At 46.0% G+C, this 27,445-nt stretch overlaps 2 protein-coding genes across 4 annotated transcripts in view; one reads left to right on the top strand and one right to left on the bottom strand.

Annotated features, from left to right (window-relative positions):
• Positions 1–350: 350 nt before the first annotated feature.
• GDF11 (growth differentiation factor 11) lies at positions 351–10,105 on the top strand. Of its 2 annotated transcripts, XM_047868573.1 has the most exons (4): positions 351–816; positions 5,761–6,158; positions 6,684–7,065; positions 8,443–10,105. In XM_047868573.1, the coding sequence occupies exons 1-3, from the start codon at positions 384–386 to the stop codon at positions 7,062–7,064; spliced, it is 1,212 nt and encodes a 403-aa protein (XP_047724529.1). In that variant the 5' UTR covers positions 351–383; the 3' UTR covers position 7,065; positions 8,443–10,105. The 2 variants fall into 2 exon arrangements, with proteins under 2 accessions (XP_047724529.1, XP_047724528.1); XM_047868572.1 differs by having other exon boundaries at positions 6,684–10,105.
• The window catches only part of SARNP (SAP domain containing ribonucleoprotein), a 55,925-nt gene continuing 36,892 nt past the window's right edge, over positions 8,413–27,445 (bottom strand). The window contains exons 10-12 of one of the 2 annotated variants that reach the window (XR_007154238.1): positions 18,910–18,999; positions 14,410–14,629; positions 8,413–10,037 (exon numbers count right to left, since the gene is read on the bottom strand). Coding sequence is in view for 1 of the 2 variants with exons in the window: in XM_047868579.1 (XP_047724535.1) it covers positions 14,588–14,629; positions 18,910–18,999 (132 nt within the window). In the remaining variant the exon portion in view is untranslated. Of the gene's footprint in view, positions 10,038–14,341; positions 14,630–18,909; positions 19,000–27,445 lie in introns of those variants that run through there. The other variant, XM_047868579.1, reaches the window with a different exon arrangement.

Raw genomic sequence — 27,445 nt, forward strand, 5'->3', positions numbered from 1 at the left:
TGGGCCCTCGCTCCCTCTCTCTCTCTCTCTCTCCCTCCCTCTCTCTCTCTTTTCCTCGGCTCTCTCCGGCTCCCTCTCTCGCCTCGGATGACAGCGCTGCCTCTTTTGTTGGCTCCGCAGCCAATCGCGGCCGCTGACGACACGGGGGCCGGGGCTATAAAGGGCCTGGCCCGGGCTCGGGCCCCCCCAGCCGCCCGCCCCGGCCGCCCGCCCGCCCCGCCCGCGCGCCCGCCGCCCCCGGCCCCCCCGGCCCCCCCTCGGCCGGGCAGCCCCCAATCCCGCGCCGCCCGGACCCCCTCCTCCTCCCTCCCTTCTCCCTCCGCCCCCTCCCTGCGGGACTCCGGCGTCCCCGCCCCCCAGTCCTCCCTCCCCTCCCCTCCAGCATGGTGCTCGCGGCCCCGCTGCTGCTGGGCTTCCTGCTCCTCGCCCTGGAGCTGCGGCCCCGGGGGGAGGCGGCCGAGGGCCCCGCGGCGGCGGCGGCGGCGGCGGCGGCGGGGGCCGGGGGGGAGCGCTCGAGCCGGCCGGCCCCGTCCGTGGCGCCCGAGCCCGACGGCTGCCCCGTGTGCGTGTGGCGGCAGCACAGCCGCGAGCTGCGCCTGGAGAGCATCAAGTCACAGATCCTGAGCAAACTGCGGCTCAAGGAGGCGCCCAACATCAGCCGCGAGGTGGTGAAGCAGCTGCTGCCCAAGGCGCCGCCGCTACAGCAGATCCTGGACCTGCACGACTTCCAGGGCGACGCGCTGCAGCCCGAGGACTTCCTGGAGGAGGACGAGTACCACGCCACCACCGAGACTGTCATTAGCATGGCTCAGGAGAGTAAGTGGGCGGCGGGGCGCGAGCAGTGGGGTGCTGGCTCGGGCTCCGGGAAAGTGAGCGCCTCCCGCTCTGAAGCGGGGCGCTCGCGGCTGTTCTGGCCCAGAAGCCTTTTCTGCGAAAACTTGACTGATTGGGGGACGGGGGCTGCTCCGTAGAAGTTTTTTGAGCGGTGGAGATGGGCTGCGGAGTTGTATGCACACTCCATTCCCTGAGGTGGGAGGGCAAACCGAGAGGGTTGCGAGATACCGCCTTCCACCCCGTGTGTGCGAAAAAAGACCCGTGTTGCGGGGAGACTGGGGAAGCTGGGGCCCATTCGCAGCGGAGTGGAAGGGGCAACAGCTCAGTCCTGAGGGGCGATGGTGGAGAGGCTGGAGAACCGAATCGGGACGCTTCGGGACCCCCGCAGTCCCTAGCGGGCTGCGGTGCTCTCTGCCTCCCAATGGCCTTGGCACCAACTCTCCACCCTTTCCACCCCTGGCACCGCAGCGCGCCCACTTGAGCTGCAGAGAACTGAGCGCTCTTCTCCCTCCAGCAGGAGTGAGGTCCCAGAGCCCCGTGTCTCTCCTGGCAGCCCAACTGGCACTCATTTCACCCAGAGCCCTTCTGACACCAGGTCTCCCAAGGGGCTGGAAAAGCTGTGTCTTCTCCGTACTGACCGAGCTCAGAGAACTCAACTCTTGCGCTAGGGCTAAGGGCACCCCTTTGGCTACTCAAAGCTTATCGTTCCTTTCCATATTCACCCGCCTTTACTAGAAACCGGATTTGAGGAGAGAGAGGGAGACCTAGGGAAAAAAAGAAAGAAATAGATAAGGAGGGAGGGGGAACCCAGGCATTCAAGCCCCTGGCCAAACGGAAGATGAACATGTTAATAGACTTGAGCTGCTTTGAAATTTTATGGCCTGGAAAATCCAGGCCAGCCCCCCCCCCCCCCCCCCCCCCCAGCTCTCCCTAGGGTCAGATGACTCCCTTTCCCCTCCCCCACTGAGGTCCCTTCACCCCTTCCCCGCTCCAACTCCAGGGAACCAGGCCCTCTCTTATTCCCTAGTGGTTTGGCAAAGTCACTCCCCCCACCCCACAGTTTGGTTTTATGGCTCTGAACAGAAGGGGGGGGACTGGTTTATTGGCAGATGGGTCATAAAAAGCTGGGGGCTGAGGTGGAGTCCTAGTAGCCCACCCCATGGGAGAAGCAGGAACCCAGGTGTGCTTCTGGGAGGCTGAGTGCCTCATACTGCCACCAGTCTTTCTGCAGACCCTAACTCCACAATACTTGGCCAGGCCATAAAGAAAAGAAAACCCAAATGACTAGGAAACTTGCTGAGGAGGGTGGTGGTGGTGGTGAAGAAGAAAGCCTGGGATCTGTCTGGGTTCCTCAGTCTCCCTTGTGTTCCTGAGGTTTCTGCTTTACAGAAGCTAGGGTCAGTCTAAGATTGACTGAAGGCAGGGGTGGGGGTGGGGATTCTAGGAAACAGTTGTAGAGGAATTCTGAAAAAGAGTTTGCTGGAAGAAGATGAAGGGTACAGAGGGAAAAGGTACTCTGGTCCCTGTGGTATAGTGTGTGTAAGGAGTTTCAGAATGGGTGATGGACCTTCCCCTTGCCTTTCTCCATCCTTAGCATCTCTTAACCAACGGACTCGAGCCCAGAGTTAGTCTTGGTAAAGGGGGTGCAGGAAGTGAAGGCACTCTGTGCTTGCATCGGGAAGTGCAGGTTAGGCTGGGGTGAGGGGGGGCGGTGCAGGGAAGAACACCAGTAGGTGGGGTTCTTCCCGAACTTCCGCCCTCTTTTCACTTAAGGATAACTAGGGAACTAGGTCTCCAGCCAGGTATTGTACGTCCCCTTTAAGAGCAAAGCTGAGCTCTTATGAGAGGGAGGGGGAGCGGAGGGGAAGGGAGGGAGAGAGGGGAAAAGGAAAAAGAGACTTTTATAGTCTAATCCCCAGGGACCCGCTTTAATAAGAGACTTGTGCTCTGCTAATCGGGGGAGGTGTTTGTCAGCAGAGATGGCCTCCGCTCCCCTCCCCCTTCCTCCCCTCCCCCAGCCCTCAGCCCTGGACCCCAGCCCCCACCTCTCCTAGGCTGCAGTGCCTGCCCTAGTTCCCTCCACCCTCTCAGGCTCTCCCACCCCAGCCTTCATCCTGGGAACCCAGCCCCCTTGCCCTTCTGGGAGCCAAGCCCAGCCCCTCAGTTTCTCTCTGCTCTCATACACCAAGAGGCCCCTGCCCTCTCAGCCCAACCTCCTGCCCCTAGGCCTTCCAGCCTGGGTAAGGAGAGTGTGTAAGGGGGTTAGGGGGGGGGCGGTGGAGGAGGAGGTGGTGAGCTGGGAGGGGGTTGGGCTTTTGCTGAAAATAGTGCAATGACCTCTCTCCAGACCAGCACCGCCTACTAAACCTGACCTGCTGCCTGCCATCAACCCGATCAATCCAACACAGATGTGGCTCCTTCCCCTCCCCTTGGGAGCTGGGCCTATGTGTGTGTTGGGGACTCTCCCAAGCCTCTTGTTTCCCTCTGTGGCACTACCTGCTTCTCCTTTGTTCCTCTCTCTGTATCCTTCTATCCTTTCTCTTTACCCCACAGAGCTTACTACCTTCCTCCTTTCACTTTTTAGCCTCCACCTATTCCTTTTGCATTCCCCCTTCTCACCCAGTGTTCTTCAACTCCCAAGCTTATTTCTTCTCCCCCTACCATGATCTTCCCCTCTCCTTCCTCCTCTCCTCCAGTTCTCTTGCCTGTCTTTTTCAGCCTGCCTTCATCTCTAACAGTCTCTTCTCTGTTCTTATCTCTCTCACCACCTCCAGTCTCTCTCCTGTCTCTTCTCCTTTCCCTTTTCTTTCTCCATCCATCTTGGCCCTGTCCCCTTGTAGTACCAATTGTCCCACATCCACTGGGAGAGAAGGGGATGGTGATTCCCTGGGGTATCTGTCTGAAGAAACCAAAGACTTCGAGGGATGGGGCCCTGGTGCCCAATTCTCCATTTCTAAACCTTGGGTCAGCTTAGGTAGGGCAGTATGTTTAGAGTTTACAAAACTAACAATAAACCACCATTTACTGAGAAGCTACTACTATTTTCATTATTTAATGCTGAGCACTCCTATGAAACAAGAATTATTATCTGTATCCCTGAGACATTTGGTGGGTAAGGTCAGATACAGGTTAATGAGAAGTCAAGCAGTGATCAAACCCACTTTGATTGTAGTCAAAGAACAGTGTTTCAATGCCAGGAAGAACTTTTAGGCCCTTGCCTGTATAATATAAGATTTGAAGTTTCGGGAGTTCATTCAGCATGCATTTATTGAACACTGCTTGGTATTATGGGAGGCATTAAAGCTACAACAGGGAGCAAAACAGACACAGTATTGACAAGTGTCCACCCTCATGGAGATTAATAGCTAATAGTGAAGACAGGTGGGAAAATAAGACAACCTTATGAAATTAGGCATAGTAAGTAGCCCATCTCACCAACAGCTTCCCCACCCCAGCTACTCTCTGAATCTCTACTCCCTGAACCCTCCCTTGAATACTGGCACTACAGCTCCAGCAGGAGGATAACTGGGAGGACTACCAGTGCCCTAGGACCTCAGAGAAGAACCAAAGGAAAGGAAACTACCAGAGGAATTTTGTGTCTCATTCCTGAATATATGAAGATCATAGAACACTTTCCTCACTTCACTTGGAAGACCCTCCTTCTCCTGGGGCGGGGGGGGGGGGGGGGGGGGGGGGGGCGGGGCGGGGCGGGCGGGGATGGGGCAGTGCTGATGGGAGACAATAGATGCTAAGTCCTCCATGATTATGCAGAACTCAAGACCTGGGCATGATACCTAAGGTCCTGGACTTCCTGCTCATAATTACATAGCTCTGGACACTCATGCCTCTTTTTCTCTCAGTTTGTTTAGAATGAGAAACATTATTTAGGGCATTTCCAACTGACTTAAGAGCTCAGAAAGCGGAACTGAGAGGAACTGAAATGGAAGCAAAGGCAGATGCTGAGGATCAGCCATTAGACCCAAGAAGGGTCAATTTATAGTCCAGAATAAGGGATAATGGGCCAAAATGTAAAGTTGAGATGTTAAACCTTTGTAAAGACTTATTGGCCTTGGACTGAGAAACCAAAAGAAACTAGGGGGAGAAAAGAAGACTGATTCCAGTTGATCTGATGTGTTGAATATTATTGCTGATGCTTTTGGGCAGTAGGAGTAAACAACATGGAGGTAGTTTTTCCCTTCTTCAAAAGTTGAGGCAGTATGGTGATGATGAGGAAGCAGCAGCTCAGGAAGCTTGTTCTCAGGTTCAAGGGACTGGGGAGTCAGATGCACAGGAAGTACTTGAGTAGCTCCATTCTTCTGAGTATATTATTTCTAGCATGAATGGTACAAGAAGCCTAAGATGCTTCTTGGTTTACCTCATGGAATACATTTAGCCCCTGTTCCCTACCTGGACCCTGGTTATCCACCCTCGAGACCATCTGGTTGGGGGTGGGGGCTGTGCCAGGCTCCAGCTGGCCACCATACAACACAGAGCAGAAATGGGGCAAGGTGCCATGAGGACAGCAGGTGTGATATGAGGTTTGGCTTCTATGAAGAGCATCAAAAGTTCAGAAAAATTTGGAGCCCTACATGCTGGGGGGCAGGGGGTGCAGTTGGAGGAATGGAAGGCTGCAGGTGGAAGGGGATATCCCTGATAGCTATCTGTGCAGGTTATCTGGTAGAGGGGATTGTGTGTACTGGGGCAAATGGATGCAGATCAGTAAGGCCTGAGAGAGATATCCTATAGGGAAAGAAAGGAGGCACTGTTCTGAGTACCAGTGACATAGTAGTCAACAAGACAAACACGAGAAGGGTAAAGAACTGGACAACTCAGGAGGAGTTTTCCAAGTTGTCAGTGCCACCCAGGGCTGCTGATGCCCTTCACAAATACCCTTTGCTGATGCTGTGTCCCCTTCTCTCTTATCAGCGGACCCTGCGGTGCAGACAGATGGTAGCCCTCTCTGCTGCCATTTCCACTTCAGCCCCAAGGTGATGTTCACAAAGGTACTGAAGGCCCAGCTGTGGGTGTATCTGCGGCCCGTGCCCCGCCCAGCCACAGTCTACCTGCAGATCTTGCGACTGAAACCCCTAACTGGGGAAGGGACTGCAGGGGGAGGGGGCGGAGGCCGGCGTCACATCCGTATCCGCTCACTCAAGATTGAGCTGCACTCACGCTCAGGCCACTGGCAGAGCATCGACTTCAAGCAAGTGCTACACAGCTGGTTCCGCCAGCCACAGAGCAACTGGGGCATCGAGATCAACGCCTTTGATCCCAGTGGCACAGACCTGGCTGTCACCTCCCTGGGGCCGGGAGCTGAGGGGCTGGTGAGCAGGGAGCTTGAGATGGTGTCAGATATGTGTAACCTGGTCCTGAGGAGGTGGGATGTTGGAAAAGGTAGACCAGGGATGAGAAGGGCTGGGGACCAGCATTATTTCTCTTGGGCCAGGAGCTGGTTCTAGAGGAGCAGTTTTGGGGGATTGGGTGGGGAGTGGCAGCTAGTGTTTTTCAGATACAAGCCAGACAACAGCTGAAGACTGGATTTGGGGTGAAGTGTGAGTTAATGGGAGATCCAAGAGAACACAAAAATGGGCTGTTGATGAGGCCTGGGGCCAAGGGGCTGATCAGGATCAGGTTGCCAGGAGAGGGGGAATTCAAGAAGTGAGTTGAAGGACAGATAGCTAGCTTACAAGGAGAGAGGGTAGAAGATATGGGGTATGGGAGCAGAGGAACAGCTTAGAAGGCAGTGGTCTCTGTTCTGATGCCCCTGTTGAAGGGCAGGTGAGAAAGGAAAGGGAGTAGGAACTCTTCAGGGCTCTATCACATCTCTTTCTCCTCTCCCTCATCCCCAGCATCCTTTTATGGAGCTTCGGGTCCTAGAGAACACAAAACGGTCCCGGCGGAACCTGGGCCTGGACTGCGATGAGCACTCGAGTGAGTCCCGCTGCTGCCGATACCCCCTCACAGTGGACTTTGAGGCTTTTGGCTGGGACTGGATCATCGCGCCTAAACGATACAAGGCCAACTACTGCTCCGGCCAGTGCGAGTACATGTTCATGCAAAAGTATCCGCACACCCACTTGGTGCAACAGGCTAATCCAAGAGGCTCTGCTGGGCCCTGCTGTACTCCCACCAAGATGTCCCCAATCAACATGCTCTACTTCAATGACAAGCAGCAGATTATCTACGGCAAGATCCCTGGCATGGTGGTGGATCGCTGTGGCTGCTCCTAAGGTGGGGGACAGAGGATGCCTCCCCCATAGACCCTACCCCTAGACCCCCAGCCCTGATCCCCATGCCCCCAGGCCCTTGAGCTCCCTCCACCTCTTCCCATGAACATCACACCTTGTTCCCTGCCCAAGCAGTGTGCAATACAACAGAGGGAGGCAGGTGGGGATTGATGGGTGAGGGGTTTGGGGGACAGGGGGAAGAGGGGGCATGGTCAGGTGGGGAGTGTTTGAGGTTTGCAAGTGAGAAGGTTTGGCAAGAAGACAGAGAGACGTAGAGACAGAGGTAGAGCAGAGGGATAGAGACAGAGGAACAAAAAGAGCAGCAGTGAGAAGGCAAAGGGAGAGAGAGGCAGAAGAGACAGAGACCAGGCAGAGATAAAAGATGAGAAAGAGGCTGAAATGGAATAAGAGAAAGCCCCACACCCAGCCTCCTTTCTTCCACTGGCAAGGTGGGGGCTTGGTATGGTTTGGGGAGATCCCCTGACTACCATTCTCAGTAGGAGGAAATAAAAAATCCATTCTTAGCTTCTTCCCTTTCTCCCTCCAGCAGTGGCCAGGGGAAGGGAAGCGAGGGCAGGGGCAAAAGTAAGGATTTTGGAATTTTATTTATTTATTTATTGTGACTTTTCAGTTTTTGGTTATTTGGCTTTACTGAAATAGAAGGGCCCCTGCCCACTGTGCCCCATTTCTCCCTTATTACCCACCTACCCACCCACTGTTCTCCCTCAATACCCACCTACTTAAGCACTTGTATAAAGCCTCCAGGGTTGGGAATGGGAGTAGAGGGCAAGAGGGCTAACACATGGAAGTTTCCAACCCATAATCACCCAACTTAACCTTCCTGAGCCAAATGGGTTGAACTGAATTCCAGCAGTCATGGAAACTGGTAAGAGGTTAGGGTTTAGGAGCTGGGGGTGGGGAGAAGGGGAGGGGAGCACCCTCAACATTCAGGATCTGTATGAGAGCCACTAAATTAACCCTCATATCCACCCTCATAGTCCTGAGTTATTTAGCCAGAGGGTGTGGCCCACATATGCCCAAATTCCCCCCAGCTAAGAGAGAGACCAAAGAGCCTGTGGAATACCCCTACTCCCAGCCTCTATCTTCAGGTCAATAAAAAAAGTATAGAGATCCCAGAGTCCCAGGTCTGGGAAGGGTTAGGAGGAGTCAAGAAATGAGTAGTAAGAAGGTTGAAGGTTACAGGGCATTTGAATCCAAATCACTGCTCTGGGCTAGGGAATAGAGCCAGCAGACCAAGATGGAAGGGATTCTGGAGGGGGGACATTCTAGTTCCTCCAAACCCAAAGCTCAGGGTGGAAGGGGGGAGAACAAGGGAGCAGAGTGTCTATAATTATTTTTATCTTTTATTTTTGGAATCTAGCAGTATCTGGCAGCAGGGAGGGGACAATACAATGGGGAAGGAAAAAGCATCTGACAAGGCCAGTTAGAGCAGAGGATTAGAAGGATGGAGACTCCCTGGTTTGGAAGGCTAGGAAACAGGCAGGGACTTGTTGCCACTCCAAGTCACTAGCTGGGCCTATTCATTCCTCCCATAATCCTGACCCACCATCCTCTGGACTCACTGTGCCTCAGTTTCTTCCCCTCGATGGAATGAGAAATAGCAGCACCCGCCACAGCCAAGAGATGAATTCTGAGCACTTACCACGGGCACTTTATGGACATAAAATACCTCTCGCTGTGGGACAGATAACCAGGGCACCAGAGTAGTGGTGAAGAGATGTGAGGCTTAGAGGAGTCACAGGCTTCAGAGTACAAGTTCCCCTCTGCCTCCCAGCTGGACAGTGTGCCTGAAGCCAAGGAGTTGAGATTCTCCTGATCCACACCCTATCCATACCTCACCACAGACCTCTTGGCTCCAGGCAAGAGCCTAGAGGATGTCAGGAGAGGAGATAAAGAATCTTCAGCAAAACTGTCACTCTAAGTAGAGCCAGCAGTTATGGGTCTGATGCAAACAGTACTGGACTAAAGCCCGGCCTGGAGAGATGACCTGGAAGGCCTGTTCTTCCCGAGTATGACTCTCCTGACTGGCCCAGGTAGAAGGGGCAAAGGTATGTGACCACCCTTGGGAAGGTGATGTTGGTGAGCTTTAGTGTCTTCTTCCCATTCCCATAGTGAAAAAATGAGATGAGGTGTTTTGGTACAGGAATGGGCAAGGGCTGTTAAGTATTTCAACTCGCCTCCCATATAACAGCTATGCTAACCCCCAGCCTCTCCTCTCTGGCCCTGTTCTTCATCCTTCCTTCTACCCCAATCTTGGAGAACAAGATACACCTGACAACACCATTCACATTTCCTTGGTTGAAGGAGAGGAACAGAGAAGTGAAGAACAGAAGATGCCTCCTCCAAGATCAAATGCTCCGGTCTCCTGATCTTGGCACAGGGTGGGGGTTGGGCAATAGACATCAGGTGACTTCCCTCTACAAATTCTAGAGAGCTGGAGCATTAGACTTGGGGGACACTTAGACTATGCCACTTTAACACCGCCAAATAATGACCTTTGTTGGGGGAGGGTCTTTTTCTTTTGAACATAAATCTAAGAGTTGAAATCTCATTTCCTTGGTCCCCCTCACCCCCAAAGAGGCATGGGGTTAAAGAGGCTTGGAGGCACAGTCCAGCAACCTAGTGGGAACTAGCACCCCCTCTCCCACTTTATGTTGTGTGTGGACCTGGCCAGTGCCCCTCTGATCATAAGTAGTGTAATTATTATTTACTTTGTGTATTTGTTACACCATGTGTGTGATTGCCTTTGTTTGTTAAGGGTGACTGAGGAGTATGGGGATGACAGGGGCACTGGAATGCCGGGAAAGGACTTCTTCACTGAGATCAAGGCTTCCTGGAGGGAACCATTGCAAAAAGGCCATCTGGCAGTTTTCAAGTTATGTGACAGAGGGCAAGGATGGCCATAGGGTGCTCTGAGTTTTGGGATGGTCACATGACACAATCCAGCACTTGAACCTGAAAAAAAAAAAATAAATAAAAGCAGTCAAAGAGTTTAGAATTCAGTGATGAACTCTTCTCCCTAATCAAGCGCCACATTTATTTATCGGAGACCAGGAACAAAAGAGGCTCTGACAGGATGAAACCTTGTGTTCAAAGAAGATGGGGGTTGGGGGTGGTGGTGGTTTTGGGAGCAAAAAAAACATTAGGGGTATTTGGGATGAGGGTGGGGACATATATAGTCCAAGGGAGGATGGGCAGAGAATGGGAAAGGGAGGGGACCTGCAACAACTCCTCTCTGGATAACTTGATCCAAAACAGTCCCAAAGATTACCAAAACCCTCTTCCAGGCTCACACTAACAGAAGATCTGTAGGTTCTCTTAAGATGATCCAGCTAATATCTGTCTCATTCTCCTACAGTTCCCTGATCCTAGGTTTCCTCAACAAAGTTTCACCAAAATCCACAAACCAAACCAACATAGGCTTCAACTTGTAAATGTACCAAGATGATTCAGCATCTTAAATAGTCTTTCTCTGATTCAGCCATAAAAATGTCTCCCATGTACCTAGAACAAAAGAATATTGCCTAATTCACATTTAAAAAAAGCAAGCAAACAAACAACAACAAAAAACAAAGGAAAGCTCCTATCACATCAACCTGATCTGTAATAGGGGCCAGGGCCACTGTGGGTTCAGTGTGCCACCATGTTTTCCCTGTCCTGTCAGTTCTGTCAGTAGACTGACCCCACCTCAGACCAACTATAACAATAAGGTTGAAAGAGGATGAAAGTGCTACATACTGTATTTTCCCAAGGAACTGCTTTATCCACACCTACTCCTAGATTTTGGCTTGAGCTAAAAATAGGTTTTCTCTCTCATCACTCATTTCCTATGTTGAAAGGACACCTAGAAGAGATTGCCGGATGACTTTTATCCCCAAACAACCCCCCACCCAGTGCATGAGTAGCTATCCTAGTCTCTTCCTTGGCCCATTTTTAGGATGCCAGGGCCCCATGCTAAGAACCAGCAAGCAGTGGCATTTATAGCTTCTGATCCTTAGTGAGGCAGAGGCAGGGAAGTCAATGCCCCAGGCCACAAGGTCAGCTTTCCTGCCCCTGAGCTGGAGTATGGGAGCAATTAGGACTCCCACCTCTTCCCACCCTCAGAATCCCTACATGCATCTGCACATGCAGCGCTTGAGCACATACACTCACAAACACAGTCAAATGAATCTACTCAGCTCCCTCCCTCCCCTCTGGCTGGAACCTACTCAGGGAAAAGAAATATTTCCGCTGTAAGTCACCTAGTAAAATTAAGAGATTACTGAATGATTACTCTGCAAACTATGGTAAACAAATTGTGCTGAGTACATAATCTATTATCAATTTTCATAGGGTCGCTACTGGGTAGTCTGGAAAGTCATGGAATGATTTGCCCAGTCTGAGCCAGTAGAATTAGTATGGAGGAATGAGGAATTACATCTAAGTAGTTGCTACACAATATTCCACTCTAATCTGTTCTAGTAATAGTAATCTGAGAGGCAGAAAAACTAAAGTCAGGGAAAGAAAAGGACAAGAAAATTTCTTCTTTATTTCTAAAGAGAAAGCTGGGATCACCCTGGGCACAAAGGGTATGCAAAGGTATGAAACCTGCCATTATTTTTCAATCCCTTTGAAAGTAAAAAACAAGAATGTGGACATGTAGCAAGAGGGGGAGGTTAGATTTTAGTGGATTTCAAGAATCAGAGGGAAGACATTACCTGTGAGAGGCCCACACGGAAGAGAACAGAGAAAAAGTTATTCTCCCTTATATTAAGTTCCTTTCTTCCCCCTCATCTGTTTCTCATGTCAGACATGGCAATACGACTCAAACCCAAGAAGTCCTGCTCTTATTCATGTCTTCCTTCCTATAGCTCTCACCAGTACAGAAACTTTTAGCCTTCTATCTTCAGAAGTTCCTAGGAGTTGGAGTAGGGGGAAGGGCATTTTGGGGTGATGGTGGAGAAAAAGAACGATCCCATGGTTCTCAGAGAACCATAAAAAGGCACAGATTTATAGCTGAGAAAGGTAGTTCCCTCCACATCTTTTACAGACTCTCTCATTAAGAGCTTCCAGGTATGCAGAGAATGTCACAGCTTCAGGACAGGGAAAAGAGGACTGGAGTCAGCTAACTATATCTGGATCTTAGATCAGCTACACTAGGGCGAGTGGGGGATAGAAAGGAAAGGTACTTGGATCTTAGATAATGAATTCCAAGCCTGGATGCTTTTAAAGGGACTTACTATGTTAAGATTTGAATTATTAAAAAAGGCAGGCATCCTGAATTTTCATACACTCAAAAAGTATTCAAGGAATGACTACAATGAGACAGGAAGAGGAGGATTTGGTGATCAGGTTTGGAGATGAACGACTTCTGACCAACATAAGAACAGCTGCTGGAATTGGATGAAAAAGGTTATTAAAAAATCCATTTAGGGGCACCTGGGAGGTGCAGTCAGGTAAGCGTCCCACTTCGGCTCAGGTCACATGATCTCACTGTTCCTGAGTTCAAGGCCCACATTGGGCTCTGCACTGACAGCTCAGAGCCTGGAGTCTGCTTCAGATTCTGTGTCTCCTCTCTCTGCCACTACCCTGCTCACACTGTCTTTCTCTCTCCCAAAAACAAACGTTAAAAAATTTTTTTAACAAAGATGATGATGAAGAGACAAAGTGAAGAAAACTTCTGAAGGACCCAGTGCTCTATTCCTATACCTATTTCTTACTTTTCCCATCCTTGGGTAGAAAACCCTTACTGAATCTATAGTCTCTTTCAAGCTACAAAACAACTAATTTTCTGTGGTTCTGTTTTCAAATGAAGTAAGAGACACAGTAAAGAGAGGAAAAGTTAGCCTCAAGATCAGGGCCTGGAGAAAAGAAAAGGAAGGCAAACAGAACAGGCCAGAAGGAAGAGAGGGAAGGAAAAGTTTAACCAGTGTTCCCTTTTGTTCACCTCTCCAAAGTCTCAAATTGGGGCAATTTTCACAATAAATAGGCAATCTTTGGATCTGCTCTCCAAGGCATAGTTTTTTTTTAAAGCATCTAAACTTAGGTCCCCATCCTACTCAGCTACCAAAGAGGCATTGTGGAAGGAGATTCTTGTCAGGAAGGAACCATTACTTTTCTATTAACCACAAAACCAGGAGGGTTTTCAGTAGAAACTGAAATAAGGAATTACACCACAGCAACACAGGATCTGATCAAGGTATGAAAGTCTTCACGTCAGGTGCCAGGCATTTAAGTTTTATTCTAAAAAACAAAACAAAAGAAACCAAAAACTAACCTTACAGAGATGTCTAGAAATAAAGAGTAAGAGGAGAAACCCTATACCAACATATCCAAGAAAGATTAAGTAGGATGTCTCAAATCTAGGTGAAACATCAAATACAAACAAGTAGCCTGCTTAGAGCCAAACCTAAGTAAGAGGCTTAGCAAGGAAAAGGAGTTTTAGTAATATCTAAGAAACACAACCACTAAAACTGTATACTTCTGTAACAGAAGACAACAAATTAGCACAGGATTTGATTAGATAGAATGTAGAAGCTTCCAGGGGGGCCTGGCTGGAAGAGCATGCTTTTGATCTCCAGATCTATCTTGAGTTCACTGAGCCCCAAGCTGGGTGTAGAGATTACATACATACATACATACATAAACAAACAAACTTAAAAAAAAAAAAAAAAAAAGTAGAGGCCTCCAGTCCACTGCTTCCTAATGACCTAGATAACAATTCTTAACACCTCTGACCATCTTCTGTCTTGCTTTGAATCCCTACACTCTCTTCTAGCTCTGAGGGGTAACTGACCCATCTCCTTTCCTGAACTGCATAACCAGTAGGGTTCTACATATTGGCTCTGACTGAAACCAGATAGTATCATACCAGGTCACTCTTGAAAATAGGGTCCTGCTGGTCTCCTTAATAGGGACACGGAACTCCATTCCCTAACAGACTATCAATCATCAGCCCTTGTATTTATATCCTTTGCACCTCCTAAAACTCAGGGTTCCCCCATGTTCTACTCCTGTGGGTCACGCCAACCTGCCAAAGCAAAGAGTCAGGGTGAAACTTGGCCTCTTCATAGAGGATAAAGAATAAAAGGATGCTTGTGAGTATGAGAGAAGGGAATAAATAGGCTTAAAGGGACAGACTCAAATCCTTTTCCTTATTCTCCTTTGTAAAGGATAAAGGCCTTATGGCTAATTTCCTGTAATATTTGCCCCTGAAGCTCCCCCTTATCTAGTCTAATCTGGCCCCAAGAACTCAAAGGAGCATCTGATAAAACGCATTGTTTTCTTTTCTATTTGTTTTTTATTAACAAGCAAAATAATAATTAAAAAACAACACAAGAACAACAACCTTAAAGTTGGAACAGCAATGAGTCAAATTGCTGCTGAAGTTCCTGGATGTACCCGGGGTACATGCTCTCTCACTGTGAGGCAGGACCTAGGCACATGACTGTGCATTTATATATATGACCAAGAAAAGTCAGAGAGATGGAAACCACTGGAGAACAGAAAGCATTAAGAGCTTTTCATCAGGCAATCCCAAAGCGCTCTGCCCTTTTCCTCTTCTTTGCCTGTAAGGAAGAAGCAAGAAGAAAAAAATTAGATTGCAAGACAACAGTGGCCTGGGTTCCTGGCTGCTTTAATCCAAACTCACATGAGCTATCACAAGGTTCAAGAAGGAGGGAAGACCCAGGCTTAAGCTTGCTAGCCAGAGATTTCATTCCTGAATCTCTCTAGTTATCCAGTTAGAGCTGGGAAGGTCTGGTGGGAAAGGAGGGGAGAAGACTGTAGGGAGTGGGGGGTAGGGAGTGGGGGGAAGAGGAAGAAGAGAATAGTGGTAGAAAAATAGATTCCTGAAGGAGAGGGCCACTCAGCCTTATAGCAAGTTAGTCTGGAAACAATGGACTCTTAACAGGCTGGAGAGTATTCCAGTCAGTGGGGAGATGACAGATCTCACAGGAAAAGAGTTGACCAATGCTATTTTTTCATAGAGAAAGTGAGGAGGATGCCCTTCTGGGCATTAAGCCCCAACCACCAGCTATTCGGTAAGCCTCCAAATCCACAGAGGACACATAAATCTACAATGCTAACAGAATAACTGGGAGGGAAGTGAGTCCTTAATATGAATCTCCTTAAGGGAGTCAGTACTGGAGAGAGGCACAAAATGAGGAGTGGGGGAGAAGGAGATAAAGATGTTTTTGTTCTGGGAGTGACTCACAAACAGCACTGAGTCTTTCATCCTCACTCCAACTACTGCCTCCAGCAGAGGGGACTTTTTTTTTTTCATTCCATCCACACAGGAAGTTTAATTTAGATTAAAAAGAAGAGTGTAATGGGGCGCCTGGGTGTCTCAGTTGGTTGAGTGACCGACTTTGGTTCAGGTCATGATCTCACGGTTTGTGAGTTCGAGCCCCACATCGGGCTCTGTGCTGACAGCTCAGAGCCTGGAGCCTGCTTCAGATTCTGTATCTCGGTCTCTCTGTCCCTCCCCCACTCATGCTCTGTCTCTGTCTCAGAAATAAACATTAAAAAAAAAAAAAAGAGTGTATAGAGGGGTGCCTGGGTGGCTCAGGCAGTTAGCATCTGACTCTTGATTTTGGCTCAGGTCATGATCTTGCGGGTTGGGAGTTTGAGCCTTGCATCGGGCTCTGCAATAACAGTGCGGAGCCTGCTTGAGATTCTCTCTCTCCCTCTCTCTCTGCCCTTCCCGCTCTCTCTCTCTCAAAATAAATAAATAAACTTAAAAAAAAAAAAAAAAAAAAAAGAGTATATAAGCCCAGCCCATTTTACCTGGATGACGGATACAATTCTTTGGAATCAAATAAAAGTTACCTGATTCATGTAAACTCCATCAACCTCTGATGTTACTACTGCTTTACATGCACTGACTCTCCCAACAAAAGCCACTATTCCTTGGCAAGCAACAAAATCCTCATGTGCCTTATCTTGGAGAAGCCAAATGTACCACCTTAGTGAATACCACTAGTTCAACAGTTTCCTTGGCAAAGAGGGAGTAGTTTTACTACAATTAAAACAAGCCTTTAAGGGGGCACCTGGGTGGCTCAGTCGGTTAGGCGTCCGACTTCAGCTCAGGTCATGATCTCACAGCCAGTGAGTTCAGGTCCCGCAACGGGCTCTGTGCTGATAGCTCAGAGCCTGGAGCGTGCTTCAGATTCTGTGTCTCCCGCTCTCTCTGCTCCTCCCCTACTCACACGCGCTCGCTCTCACTCTCTCGGTCTCTCAAAGATGGATAAATGTTAAAAACAAAACAAAACAAAAAAACAAGCCTTTAAGTTTACTACTGCTCATTCTGGCGAGTCAGTAATTAAGCTGATATTTATAACAGGTAATGCTTTATTCTGAGGCACCTGGGTGGCTCAGTTGGGTGAGCGTCAACTTGGGCTCAGGTCATGATCTCACGGTTTATGAGTTTGAGCCCATCAGGCTCTCTGCTGTCAGTGCAGAGCCCACTTTGGATCCTCTGTTCCCGCCTCTCTCTGTACCTCCCCTGCTTGTACTCTCTCTCTCAAAACTAAATCAACATTAAAAAAAAAACAAAAAAACAAAAAACAAAAAAATAGGTAATGCTTTATTCTAAATTAGTAGCACAAAGAATACAAACTTCTTCAAGTTTCTTCCTAAAAGAAATGTAAACTTATCAGATTGTAAAATTTTCAGGGTTTATTTACAAGACTGACTGTGATATTTATTTATTTTTAATGTTGATTTAGTTTTGAGAGAGCACAAGCAGAGGAGGGGCAGAGAGAGGGAGAGAGAAGATATGAAGCAGGCTCTGCACTGGCAGGCTGACAGCACACAAGCCTGATATGGGGCCTGAACTCGCCAGCCTTGAGATTACCTGAGCTGAAGTCAGACGCTCAACCAACTGAGACACCCAGGCACCCCAAGACTGACTCTGATATTTATTCATAAAAAGACTTTGTAAGATTTTGAATGTATTAGGTAATAGATATTCAAAGGTCATTTCCAGGGCTGCCTGGCTGGCTCAGTTGGTAGAGCATGCAGCTCTTGATCTTAGGGTCATGAGTTTAAGCCCTATGTTGGGCATACAGCCTACTTTAAAACAAAACAAAACAATAAAGTCCATCTCCAGAGGTAGATGGAAAGAGGTAAATGTGGATTAAAGAAAGAAAGAACATTGCAAATTCTTTACCACCCAAGAAGTTTCTAGAATTCTAAACATATTTTTTTTTCTTCAACTTTTTTTATTTATTTTTGGGACAGAGAGAGACAGAGCATGAACGGGGGAGGGGCAGAGAGAGAGGGAAACACAGAATCGGAAACAGGCTCCAGGCTCTGAGCCATCAGCCCAGAGCCCGACGCGGGGCTTGAACTCCCGGACCGCGAGATTGTGACCTGGCTGAAGTCGGACGCTCAACCGACTGCGCCACCCAGGCGCTCCCCTAGAATTCTAAACATATTATTTCAACAGTTCTTTATGTAAACCTCAGGTGATACTTGGTCTCCATTATAAATACCTTTTTTTTTTTTTTTAATAATTTCTATGCTCAAGGTAGAGCTGGAACTCATGATCTGAGATCAAGAGTCCCATGCTCTACTGAGCCAGGACCCCCATTACTGATACTCTTAAATTTAAATTTAAACCAAATCAATATTGTCTGTCAAAGCTCTGAGTAGTTTTGCCAGTGCTCAGGGTCTCAGCTAACTCAGTGAGTTACTCCGGTGGATAAACACAAGTCTTTAAAAAACAAACAACAGAGGCCCCCTTGGTGGCACAGTTGGTTAAGCACCCTGACTCTTGATCTTGACTCAGCTCATGATCTCACAGTTCGTGAGTTCAGTGCAGAGCCTGCTTGGGATATTCTCTTTCTCTTTCTCTTTCTCTTTCTCTTTCTCTTTCTCTCTCTCTGCCCCTCCCATGCACTCTCTCAAAATAAATAAATAAATAAACTTAAAAAAAAAAATTAAAAACAAAAAAACTATAAATAAAGTGGTAAGAACAAGAAGTCTCATTTGAGTCCACTGACCAGAGGGGAGTTAGGTACAACTAGTGTCTGAGTTGGATATGGTCTTCACTAAATGATCAAAGAAATACGCCAAGCACATAATCAAACACATTGTTACTTACTAAATATAATATGATAGGCTTTGTGTCAAGCATTTTACATAGAATCATCCCTTTTTACATAGAATAATTTCATGCTTAAAATACCACTCTGAGGTAGGTATTATCTCTACTTCCCAGATGATGAAACTGAGGCTCAGAAAAGTGCCATAACTTGTAAGTAATACTAAGTGGCAAAAACACTTTTCAAATCCAAGCTTCTGTGATTCCAAATCTTGTGCTCCTTTCTAGGCTAATTGGCTTTAACACCGAATTAAATGTACTAATGGAATTCAGTGTGGCCACTTTATCCAAACAGATATCAAGCAAAGAACAAAAGATCTTATTACTTGGGCACTTAAGTAGTATGCTGAGGAAGGGGCACCTGGGTGGCTCAGTAGGTTGACTGTCCAACTCTAGATTTCAGCTAAGGTCGTGATCTCATGGTTCATGGGTTCGAGCCCTGCATTGGGCTCTACGCTGGCAGTGTGAAGCCTGCTTGGGATTCTCTCTCTCCCTCCCTCTCTGCCCCTGCCTCTCAAAATAAATAAACTTTAAAAAAAAAAAAAAAAAAAAGGCCAGGGAGGGGCACCTGACTCTTGGTCTCAGGGTGGTGAGTTTGAGCCCCAAGTTGGGTGTGGAGCCTACTTAAAAAAAAAAAAAAAAAAAGGTAGTAATTAGTAGTAGTAGTAGGCTGGGGAAATAATGTTTCTTCACCCTCACTTCCTTTCAAGGGTTCTATGAAGCAGTCTAGGTATATTTTACCTCTGTATCCTCTGTGGTTCCTGTTCCAGCCGAACTTGTGACAATCCCAAATCGCTCCTTCCTCTTTTTCAGTTTCTCATCATCTTCAGACTGTTCAGGGACAAAGAAGAGGACTGAAACAAGTGAGCTTCCACTCACAAGACAAAAGAGAATGAAATTATAACTTAATGGTCACAATATGCCAACCAATCTTGCACTAAGAACTAAGTTATCACACAAACAGAAAAAAACAGGAAACTGAACAAGCAAGCATACAGTATGCCATCCCTAAGAATGACAAAAAACTTAATTTTAAGTAGGGCCTCAATATTCATAAGACACGTGGAGTCAAAAAAACAAACAAAATACCCATACAACAAATTTCTGTGAAAAAACTTCTGTAATTCAGACATATGGAACACTGAGGCTTCAGTAACACCTAAGGACAAAAGGTTAGTAGGAGACACCCAAACTATTTGTTGAACACTGCTTACAAGTTCCATTTACTTGCCAAGGATTAGAAGGGAAAGACACCAGAATGATGTTTCTGAAGAACATACAAAGAAAGCCAAGCATTATGAATGCCCAGCAAAGTCACAGAAGGCTCTGAATAGTTTGAAATGATTTTGAAAAAAGGGGAGTCAAGAAATTAGCTGCAGTCATCTAAGAGAAAAGATGCTCTGGACCTTTCCCAAGCTTCTAAGAGATTTATGATATCTGCCCTATAACTGGAGAGAATATTACAGCTAGTATGCATTAGAGCTGGTCATTCTCCTATAGCTATTTTAATGACTGAGCTAATGTTCACATCTAACACTGTTCAATGTTAAGAGGCTCATATATATTCTCATCAGGACCTAAACCCTGCCAATTTATTTACCCTACTTTAAACAGTTATTTTCGGGGCACCTGGCTGGCTTGGTGTATCCAACTCTTGATCTCAAGGCTGTAAATTCGAGCCCCACGTTGAATATAAAGATTATTTAAAACAAAAATCTTAAAACAAAAACAAAACAAAATTATTTTCTCCTTTTCCACCTTCCCCCCCACACCCAATCACCAATAATCAAAACCACAGCCCTGGGATTAGTAAACATATAAAATCAGGGACGCCTGGGTGGCTCAGTCGGTTAAGCGTCCGACTTCAGCTCAGGTCACGATCTCGCGGTCCGTGAGTTCGAGCCCCACATCGGGCTCTGGGTTGATGGCTCAGAGTCTGCAGCCTGCTTCCGATTCTGTGTCTCCCTCTCTCTCTGCCCCTCCCCTGTTCATGCTCTGTCTCTGTCTCAAAAATAAATAAACTTAAAAAAAAAAATTAAAAAAAAAAAAAAAAAGAAAAAAAAAAACCATATAAAATCAGATGGGCTCCCTGGGTGTTCTTCCATCCAGAAGGATTTTAAAGAATTTGGCACACATCTAGACAAAGATCCTATCCTCTCCGTATATCTCATGAGACCCTCTACTCCATACATACATACGCACCCTCACCAAGGGCTAGGACAGTTTCTTTGACTTTATTTACAAAAGGTAACCAATATAAGGTCAAGTCAATAGTTCAAACAAACTTTCGAACATACTTCTGTGTGATGCTCCTGAGCTAATTTTTTTTTTTTAAACCCCAGAGAGTTCATATCCTGCAGTCTGAAAGTAGGTTGTATAAGACAGTCAAAAGAAAGGCAATCAAGAGATCTACAGAAACACATTAATTTTTTTAAATTTTATTTTTGAGAGAGACAGAGACAGCGTGAAAGAGAGAGGGAGAGAGAGAATCTCAAGCAGGCTCCACTCTGTCAGCACAGAGCCCGATGCTGCGCTGGAACTCACAAAACCACGAGATCACGACCTGAGCCAAAACCAAGAGTCGGACTCTTAAATGACTGAGCCACCCAGGTGCCCAAGAAACACAGGAATTTTTTAAAACCTCTAACTCTCATCCCCAAGGAGTTGCCTTTGTTCCTATGACCACAGAAGCCACCACTTTGGCCAAAAACAGGGCAGCTATCCAACCTTCTGCATTTAATTTGTTTAACTAGTCCAGTTCTCCGAACACAGTAGGCAGGAATACTTTCTTGGTCTTACTTTGGTTCTTTCAGCTTGAGAAACATGTTTATTTTCTCCCTTTTGCTGTACCTGCGTTCTAGTAAGTTAGAAAGAAGTCAAGAGGGGTGCCTGAATGGCTCAGTCAGTTAAGCTCCTGACTCGATTTCAGCTCAGGTCATAATCTCTTCGGTTCATGAGTTCAAACCCCACATCAGGCTCCGCGCGGACAGTGCAGAGCCTGGGTGGGATTCTTGCTCTCTGCCCCTCCTGTGCACGGTCTCTCTCTCTCTCTCAAAATAAATAAATAAACTTAAAAAAAGAAAGAAAAAGAAAGGAGCCAAGAAAAGTTGGTGGCTATGAAAGACTGAAGTATCCAACACACACAAGTTCTCACTTAATCATAGTGTATTACTAAGAAAAAAATATTGCCTACATAGTTTTTCTTTTTCTGCCTTTTTCATTATAACCAGCAGCAAGTCCATAGTGGGCACATAATTGATGCAATCTAAACTACTGTAAAACACTGAGCCAGGTTTGAAGAAAAAAAGTATTCTTGTTTGTAATAATCATAAATTAAAATAATGATATTACTGTCACTAACATCTGAGTGCGTACTATATGCCAGGTACTGTATGAAGTTCTTTACATGCAGTTATCTCATTTACTTTTTTTTTTTTAGTAGGCTTCAAACCCAGCATGGAGCCCAGTGCAGGGCTTGAACTCACACACGACCCTGATATCAAGACCTGAGCGGATATCAAGAGTTGGATGCTTAACTGAGTCACCCAGGCACCCTTACTTTTAAAATTAATTAATTTTTTTAGTAACTCTACTCCTAACATGGGGCCTGAACTCAAGACCCTAAGATCAAGAGCTGCATGCTCTTCCAACTGAGCCAGCCAGGCACCCCTCATTTACTTCTTATAATAATCTCAAACACGGTAAGTTTGTACTAAATAGGTATGTACTATTACATACATAGTAGGCACTATGACTAAATTCATTTCATAGATAAGAAAACTAAGACTTGGAGAAATTAAGTAACCTGACCAAAGTCTCACAAATAGTAAGTGGCAGAGCCAGGAATGGAACCCAGGACATTTTACTCAACCCACTTTCCTAACTTTACCATTTCCTCAGGTATCTCACATAAGCATTTCTTTGGAGAACAGTAGCAGAATGGAAGAACTGCTTAATTCCTAAAGGAAGATGGATTACTAGGACCCTTAGCTAAAGGTAGTTGTAAACTACTTCAACAATTTCCATATCAAATAACCTGGGTCAATGCTAGGATCCCATCCTCTTTTCTACCATAACATATGCCTCCACACTGTAACTAACTAGGGATCTAGGGAAAGGACTCCAGTTCGTAATCTTATACTAAAGATTTTCTCAACTGAATTTGTTTCTAATTTTGCCTAACTGGCTACTCCATCTGTTGAACTGTAATAAAAGAATTAGGAAGGTTTCCAATGAACACAGCTCTCATATATTTTTCCTTACCAAAGTCACTAGGAAAAGTTTTCTTGATTTCATCTACCACCATTTAGATAAAAGTAAGATAAAAATGGAGCACTCAAAATGAGAATCTCTATAGAATATTCTAGATGAAAGCTCTCAATTTCATGAAGTCTCCAGGCCAAGCACGGTATTAGGGATAATAAAAGGAGCATCCACACCCGTCATGAGGAAAGGCAAGACTAGATCGTATATTGCTGAACTATCACTATATACTTATTTTCATTCAATTCAGAGGTAGGGGTACTTTTAGCAAGTTCAAATTACAGACAGGGAGATGGTACTTTTGAAACACAGCCCTTCCCTTCCCCCCCCCCCCCCCCCCCCCCCCCCCCCCGTGCAAACCCTGGGGCCGCTCCCTTCACAAATCTCATCACAAAGCCTATGTCTATTTAGAATGTGTGGGACAGCCTTTCCTCTGGTTCTCTATTTTGCTACATCCTGAAATGGGGATTTTCACTTCCAAATTAAATTTCCTGTGCTTCCTTTTGAACTAAGAGGTGAGGAAAGACTGAGGGAGGAAAAGAAAGGAGAGGGGGCACACTTCTCTAGCCACTAAGTCTAGGGTCAGAGAGTTCTCCATGAGCTTCCCTTTTTAATCAGACCTTTAGTATCTCTACTGGAGATCCAGGCAGAGCATCTGCTGCAAATCTACCAGGGGCTCTAGGGGGAAAAAAAAACAATACAGATCCCCCACCTCCCACCCCCTACAAACAGCCTGCCCACCCCTCACCCGCAGAGACCAGTGAGGGTTTTATTTATTTTGTGCATGCCTGCCCTTCCCTCCCCACCCAGAGCCCCTCAGCTCCCCTCCTAAAGCCTCTTTCCTCCTTGCCCTGCAGGGAAAGTGCACAACAGGCCCAGTAAATCAACACAGTTCTAATGATCTCTCTCACTTGACCCTTCTAGCGTGACGGTGTCGCATGGAAACAAACGTACAATAAACTTCACTCCATCTTTAGCTCCTTGCTGACAGGTTTTGATTCATGGGATGGTGAGACCCATCTGAGGGAAATTACCTCGATCAAAACGCATCTCTCTCTGCATTCATCAGGCCAATACTCCCTCAGGCCATGCTCAAGTGCACAAATGGGGTTGTGCATCTGCAGGCAGCACTGACCCCTCTAGCTCAGTGTCATATGCATTTGCAAACCTTTCCCGTCTTGATTCTCCCCCCACTTTCCTCCCGCAAACCTTCAACCACTAACAAATCCTTTTTTTTCCCCATGTATGCTCCTGTGTGGGAAGAATAGTGCTGGAATCTAAAATGCCCTTATTTCTTATCAAGTGGAAACTCCTCAAAACATACAACTTATATCCAAAACCAGAAAAGGAACCTGTCCTTACTGACTAAACACAGGCACTGGATGTTCAGATTGATCCATATACTTCACTTGCCCCATCCTCAAGATTTAAAGAGCAAGCCAACTGACTGATAGCCAGTAATTTCAGCATACATAATCCTTCTATCTCCCAATAACTACCTTGTCTTTCTTTTTAAAAGCTCGTTGATAAAAATAAGAAAGAGAGTTGTGCAAAAGATGAGAGAGCCCATATACAAAACACAGGACAGAAAGCAAGGTATATATTTAAAAAGCCAAATATCCCCATGAATCACTATCAATGTATTTTCCATCATGGAATAAGATAGTTCTAAACTAAGCTCTTCAGACAAATTCTTCAACTTTCCAAATTCACTTTTCTTGTTTCCCTTTCACATTTGGAAAATCCTCAGGTAACATAAAGAAAACAATGCCTTCTAGAAAGAAAAGACGGAGACATTCAAGACTACCCTGAGATATAAATTACATGTGTGAAAGCACTTGTATATAGGGACTATTATATAAATATTCAATAAATGATAGCTATTATTTCTACTGCAACCTTCCTCCTGGTCTTTGAAACAAAGTCTGAGACCACCAACAAAATTCCGAAGATAATAATACCATTTATTTATCTTCTACATTAGAAGCAAAGTCATCAAAAGTAGGTAAGGGGGCTCCTGGGTGGCTCAGTCAGTTAAGCATCTGACTCTTGATTTTATCTCAAGTTATGATCTCACAGTTTGTGGGTTCGAGCCCCATGTGGGGCTGTGCACTGACAGTGCGGGGCCTGCTTGAGATTCTGTCTCTCTCTCTCTCTCAAAATTAAAAAAAAAAAAAAAAGTAGGTAAGAATCTTGGGGTGCCTGGCTGGTTCAGTCTGAAGACCATGCAATTCTTGATGTCAGGACCATGAATTCAAGTCCCAAGTTGTGTACAGAGATTACTTAAGCGAATAAATAAAAACTTAAAACAAAAAAAGTAGGGACACATGGGTGACTCAGTTGGTTAAGCATCCAACTTCAGCTCAGATCATGATCTCAGTTTGTGAGTTCAAGCCCCGCATTGGGCTCTGTGCTGACAGCTCAGAGCCTGGAACCTGCTTCAGATTCTGTGTTTCCCTCTTTCTGTTCCTCCCACTACTCACACTCTGCCTCTTTCTCTTAAACATAAACATTAAAAAAAAAAGTAGGTAAGAATCAGACCCATTACCAAGACAACAAAGAAATTCCCTTTGTCTGCAAAGTGAATGAATATTTGGAATGATGAGTAGATTTAGGGTTAAAGTGTGGCAGAGTAAGTAATGAGACAAAACCAGTCTTCTCCAATAAGTATTATTAACCATCTTCTTCTGAGACCCTAAAAAAAAATTTATGCTGCCAGGCTTTACTGATTTCATTAAATCTAACAATTAATGACAACACCAAAAATATCTAGATAATATCCAAGGGAACAGAGCAAGGATCCAAACTCTAACTCTGTAGACCCAATCTTAGGTACTAACTATAAAGGCCCCTGAGGAATTGCTTTCACTGAATTACAGACATCAGTTTCCATTGATAGTTTGGAGCCTAATGTGGGGCTTGAACTCACAAACCATCATGACCTGAGCTGAAATCAAGAACTGGAATCTGGGCACCTGGGTGGCTCAGTCAGTTAAGCGGCCGACTTCGGCTCAGGTCATGATCTTGCAGTCTGTGAGTTCGAGCCCCGCGTCGGGCTCTGTGCTGACAGCTCAGAGCCTGGAGCCTGCTTTGGATTCTGTGTCTCCCTCTCTCTCTCTGCCCCTCCCCTGGTCATGCTCTGTCTCTATCTCAAAAATAAATAAAAACATTAAAAAAAATTAAAAAAACAATTGGAATCAACTGAGTCACCCAGGCATTCCTCCATCAACATTTTAAATAATACCACAAAATTAATCCATTCATCCACTAGTCATTCAAATATCTACTTAGTGTCTAGGTTAGGCACTGTTCTGGCATTGGGAACAGAGATGAGTAAGACAAAGATCCTTAACCTCATGGGACTTATGAATTTACGACTGAGTTCTGGTAAAGATGTATACTATTGTTTATTATATTACTGCATTATGAGGACCCATCGGGAAATTTTCTTTCTGGTCCCCAGATGTAAAATAATTATGCTTTTGCTGATCAACTTGTAAGTTTTTACCTTCTGAATCCTGTGAATCACTGGAAACACTCTGTGTTTTTTCCTATTGATAGCCATAAAACTTGGAGCCAAATGTATGGTATGGTCTGTCTCTGGTAAAAGGTTTTGATAATATTTCTATTAGCCAGAAGTATTAAGGTGAGAGAGAAGTATTAAGGTGAGATCTAGAGACAGTGATCCACTACCCAGATCCCTAGACAGAAGCTTAGAAGATGAAGTGAAGTTAGTCACAGGGTTGCTGCTGGTGCCTTAAGAACTTACTCCTCTCGGGGAACCTGGGTGGTTCAGTCGATTGAGCATCCAACTTCGGCTCAGGTCATGACCTCATGGTTTGTGAGTTTGGTCTCACTGCTGTCAGCGCCGAGCCTTCTTCAGATCCTCTGTCCCCCTCTCTCTGTCCCTCCCCTGCTTGCGCTCTCTCAAAAATAAACATTAAAAAAAAAAAAAAGAACTTATTCCTCTCTAAATATAATGGGATTAATTAGAAAACACTTCAGTGCCCCCAAGAAGGAAAAAGAGAGGAAAAGGAAGTACCAGGTTATTACTAGACATATTAAATTAAGGGCTCTTGTCAATGGTTTGCATGGCATATATATACTATAGCCAGGAATTAAGTCCTAAACGGAAGATCAGCTATAACAATCAGCAGCCTGAAATTCACAGACGCTTTCTAAAGTGATTGTTTCTTTCTATGGCAAAGGGTAGCAAGAATATCCAAGATGGAGTAGATTCTAGCTTTGTTATCTTCCAAACCCAATCTGCATCTTCAAGATACAATCTTATTACCAATGCCATCCTGAATCATCAAAAGAAACTAGGAGTGGCTTGCTGGCTCAGTTGGTAGAGCATGCAACTCTTGATCTACGGGTTGTAAATTCAAGCCCCATTCTGGGTACAGAGATTACTTAAAAAAATAAAATACTGGGGCACCTGGGTGGCCTCAGTTGGTTACAGGTCCAACTCTTGATTTTGGCTCAGGTCGTGATCCTAGGGTTGAGGGATCAAGCCCCACACGGGGCTCCACACTGAGCATGGAGCCTGCTTAAGATTCTCTCTCTCTATATATGCTAATTTGGATGTAAATTTAAAAAAATAAAATAAAAAAAAAAGACTTTAACCATCAAACATGTCTTAACAAACTAAAAGACTTTCTCTTAAACCTAAATTTTCCTTTTGTTAAGAATAAAATGAAACTACCCCCCCCAAAAAGATTCTCTCTCTCTCAAAAATAAAATAATAAAGTAAAATAAAAACATATACACACACACACACGTATTTTTTTTTAAATTTTTTTTTCAACGTTTATTTATTTTTGGGACAGAGAGAGACAGAGCATGAACAGGGGAGGGGCAGAGAGAGAGGGAGACACAGAATCGGAAACAGGCTCCAGGCTCCGAGCCATCAGCCCAGAGCCTGACGCGGGGCTCGAACTCACGGACCGCGAGATCGTGACCTGGCTGAAGTCGGACGCTTAACCGACTGCGCCACCCAGGCGCCCCTCACACA

The sequence above is a fragment of the Prionailurus viverrinus genome, chromosome B4 (assembly GCF_022837055.1).
Source record: "Prionailurus viverrinus isolate Anna chromosome B4, UM_Priviv_1.0, whole genome shotgun sequence".
Lineage (NCBI taxonomy): Eukaryota > Metazoa > Chordata > Mammalia > Carnivora > Felidae > Prionailurus > Prionailurus viverrinus.

Coding starts and splice junctions, on each gene's coding strand:
- GDF11 (XM_047868572.1), top strand. CDS start 384: ATGGTGCTCGCGGCCCCGCTGCTGCTGGGCTTCCTGCTCCTCGCCCTG. Junction 817..5,760: donor CATTAGCATGGCTCAGGAGA/GTAAGTGGGCGG, acceptor CTCTCTTATCAG/CGGACCCTGCGGTGCAGACA. Junction 6,159..6,683: donor GGCCGGGAGCTGAGGGGCTG/GTGAGCAGGGAG, acceptor CCTCATCCCCAG/CATCCTTTTATGGAGCTTCG.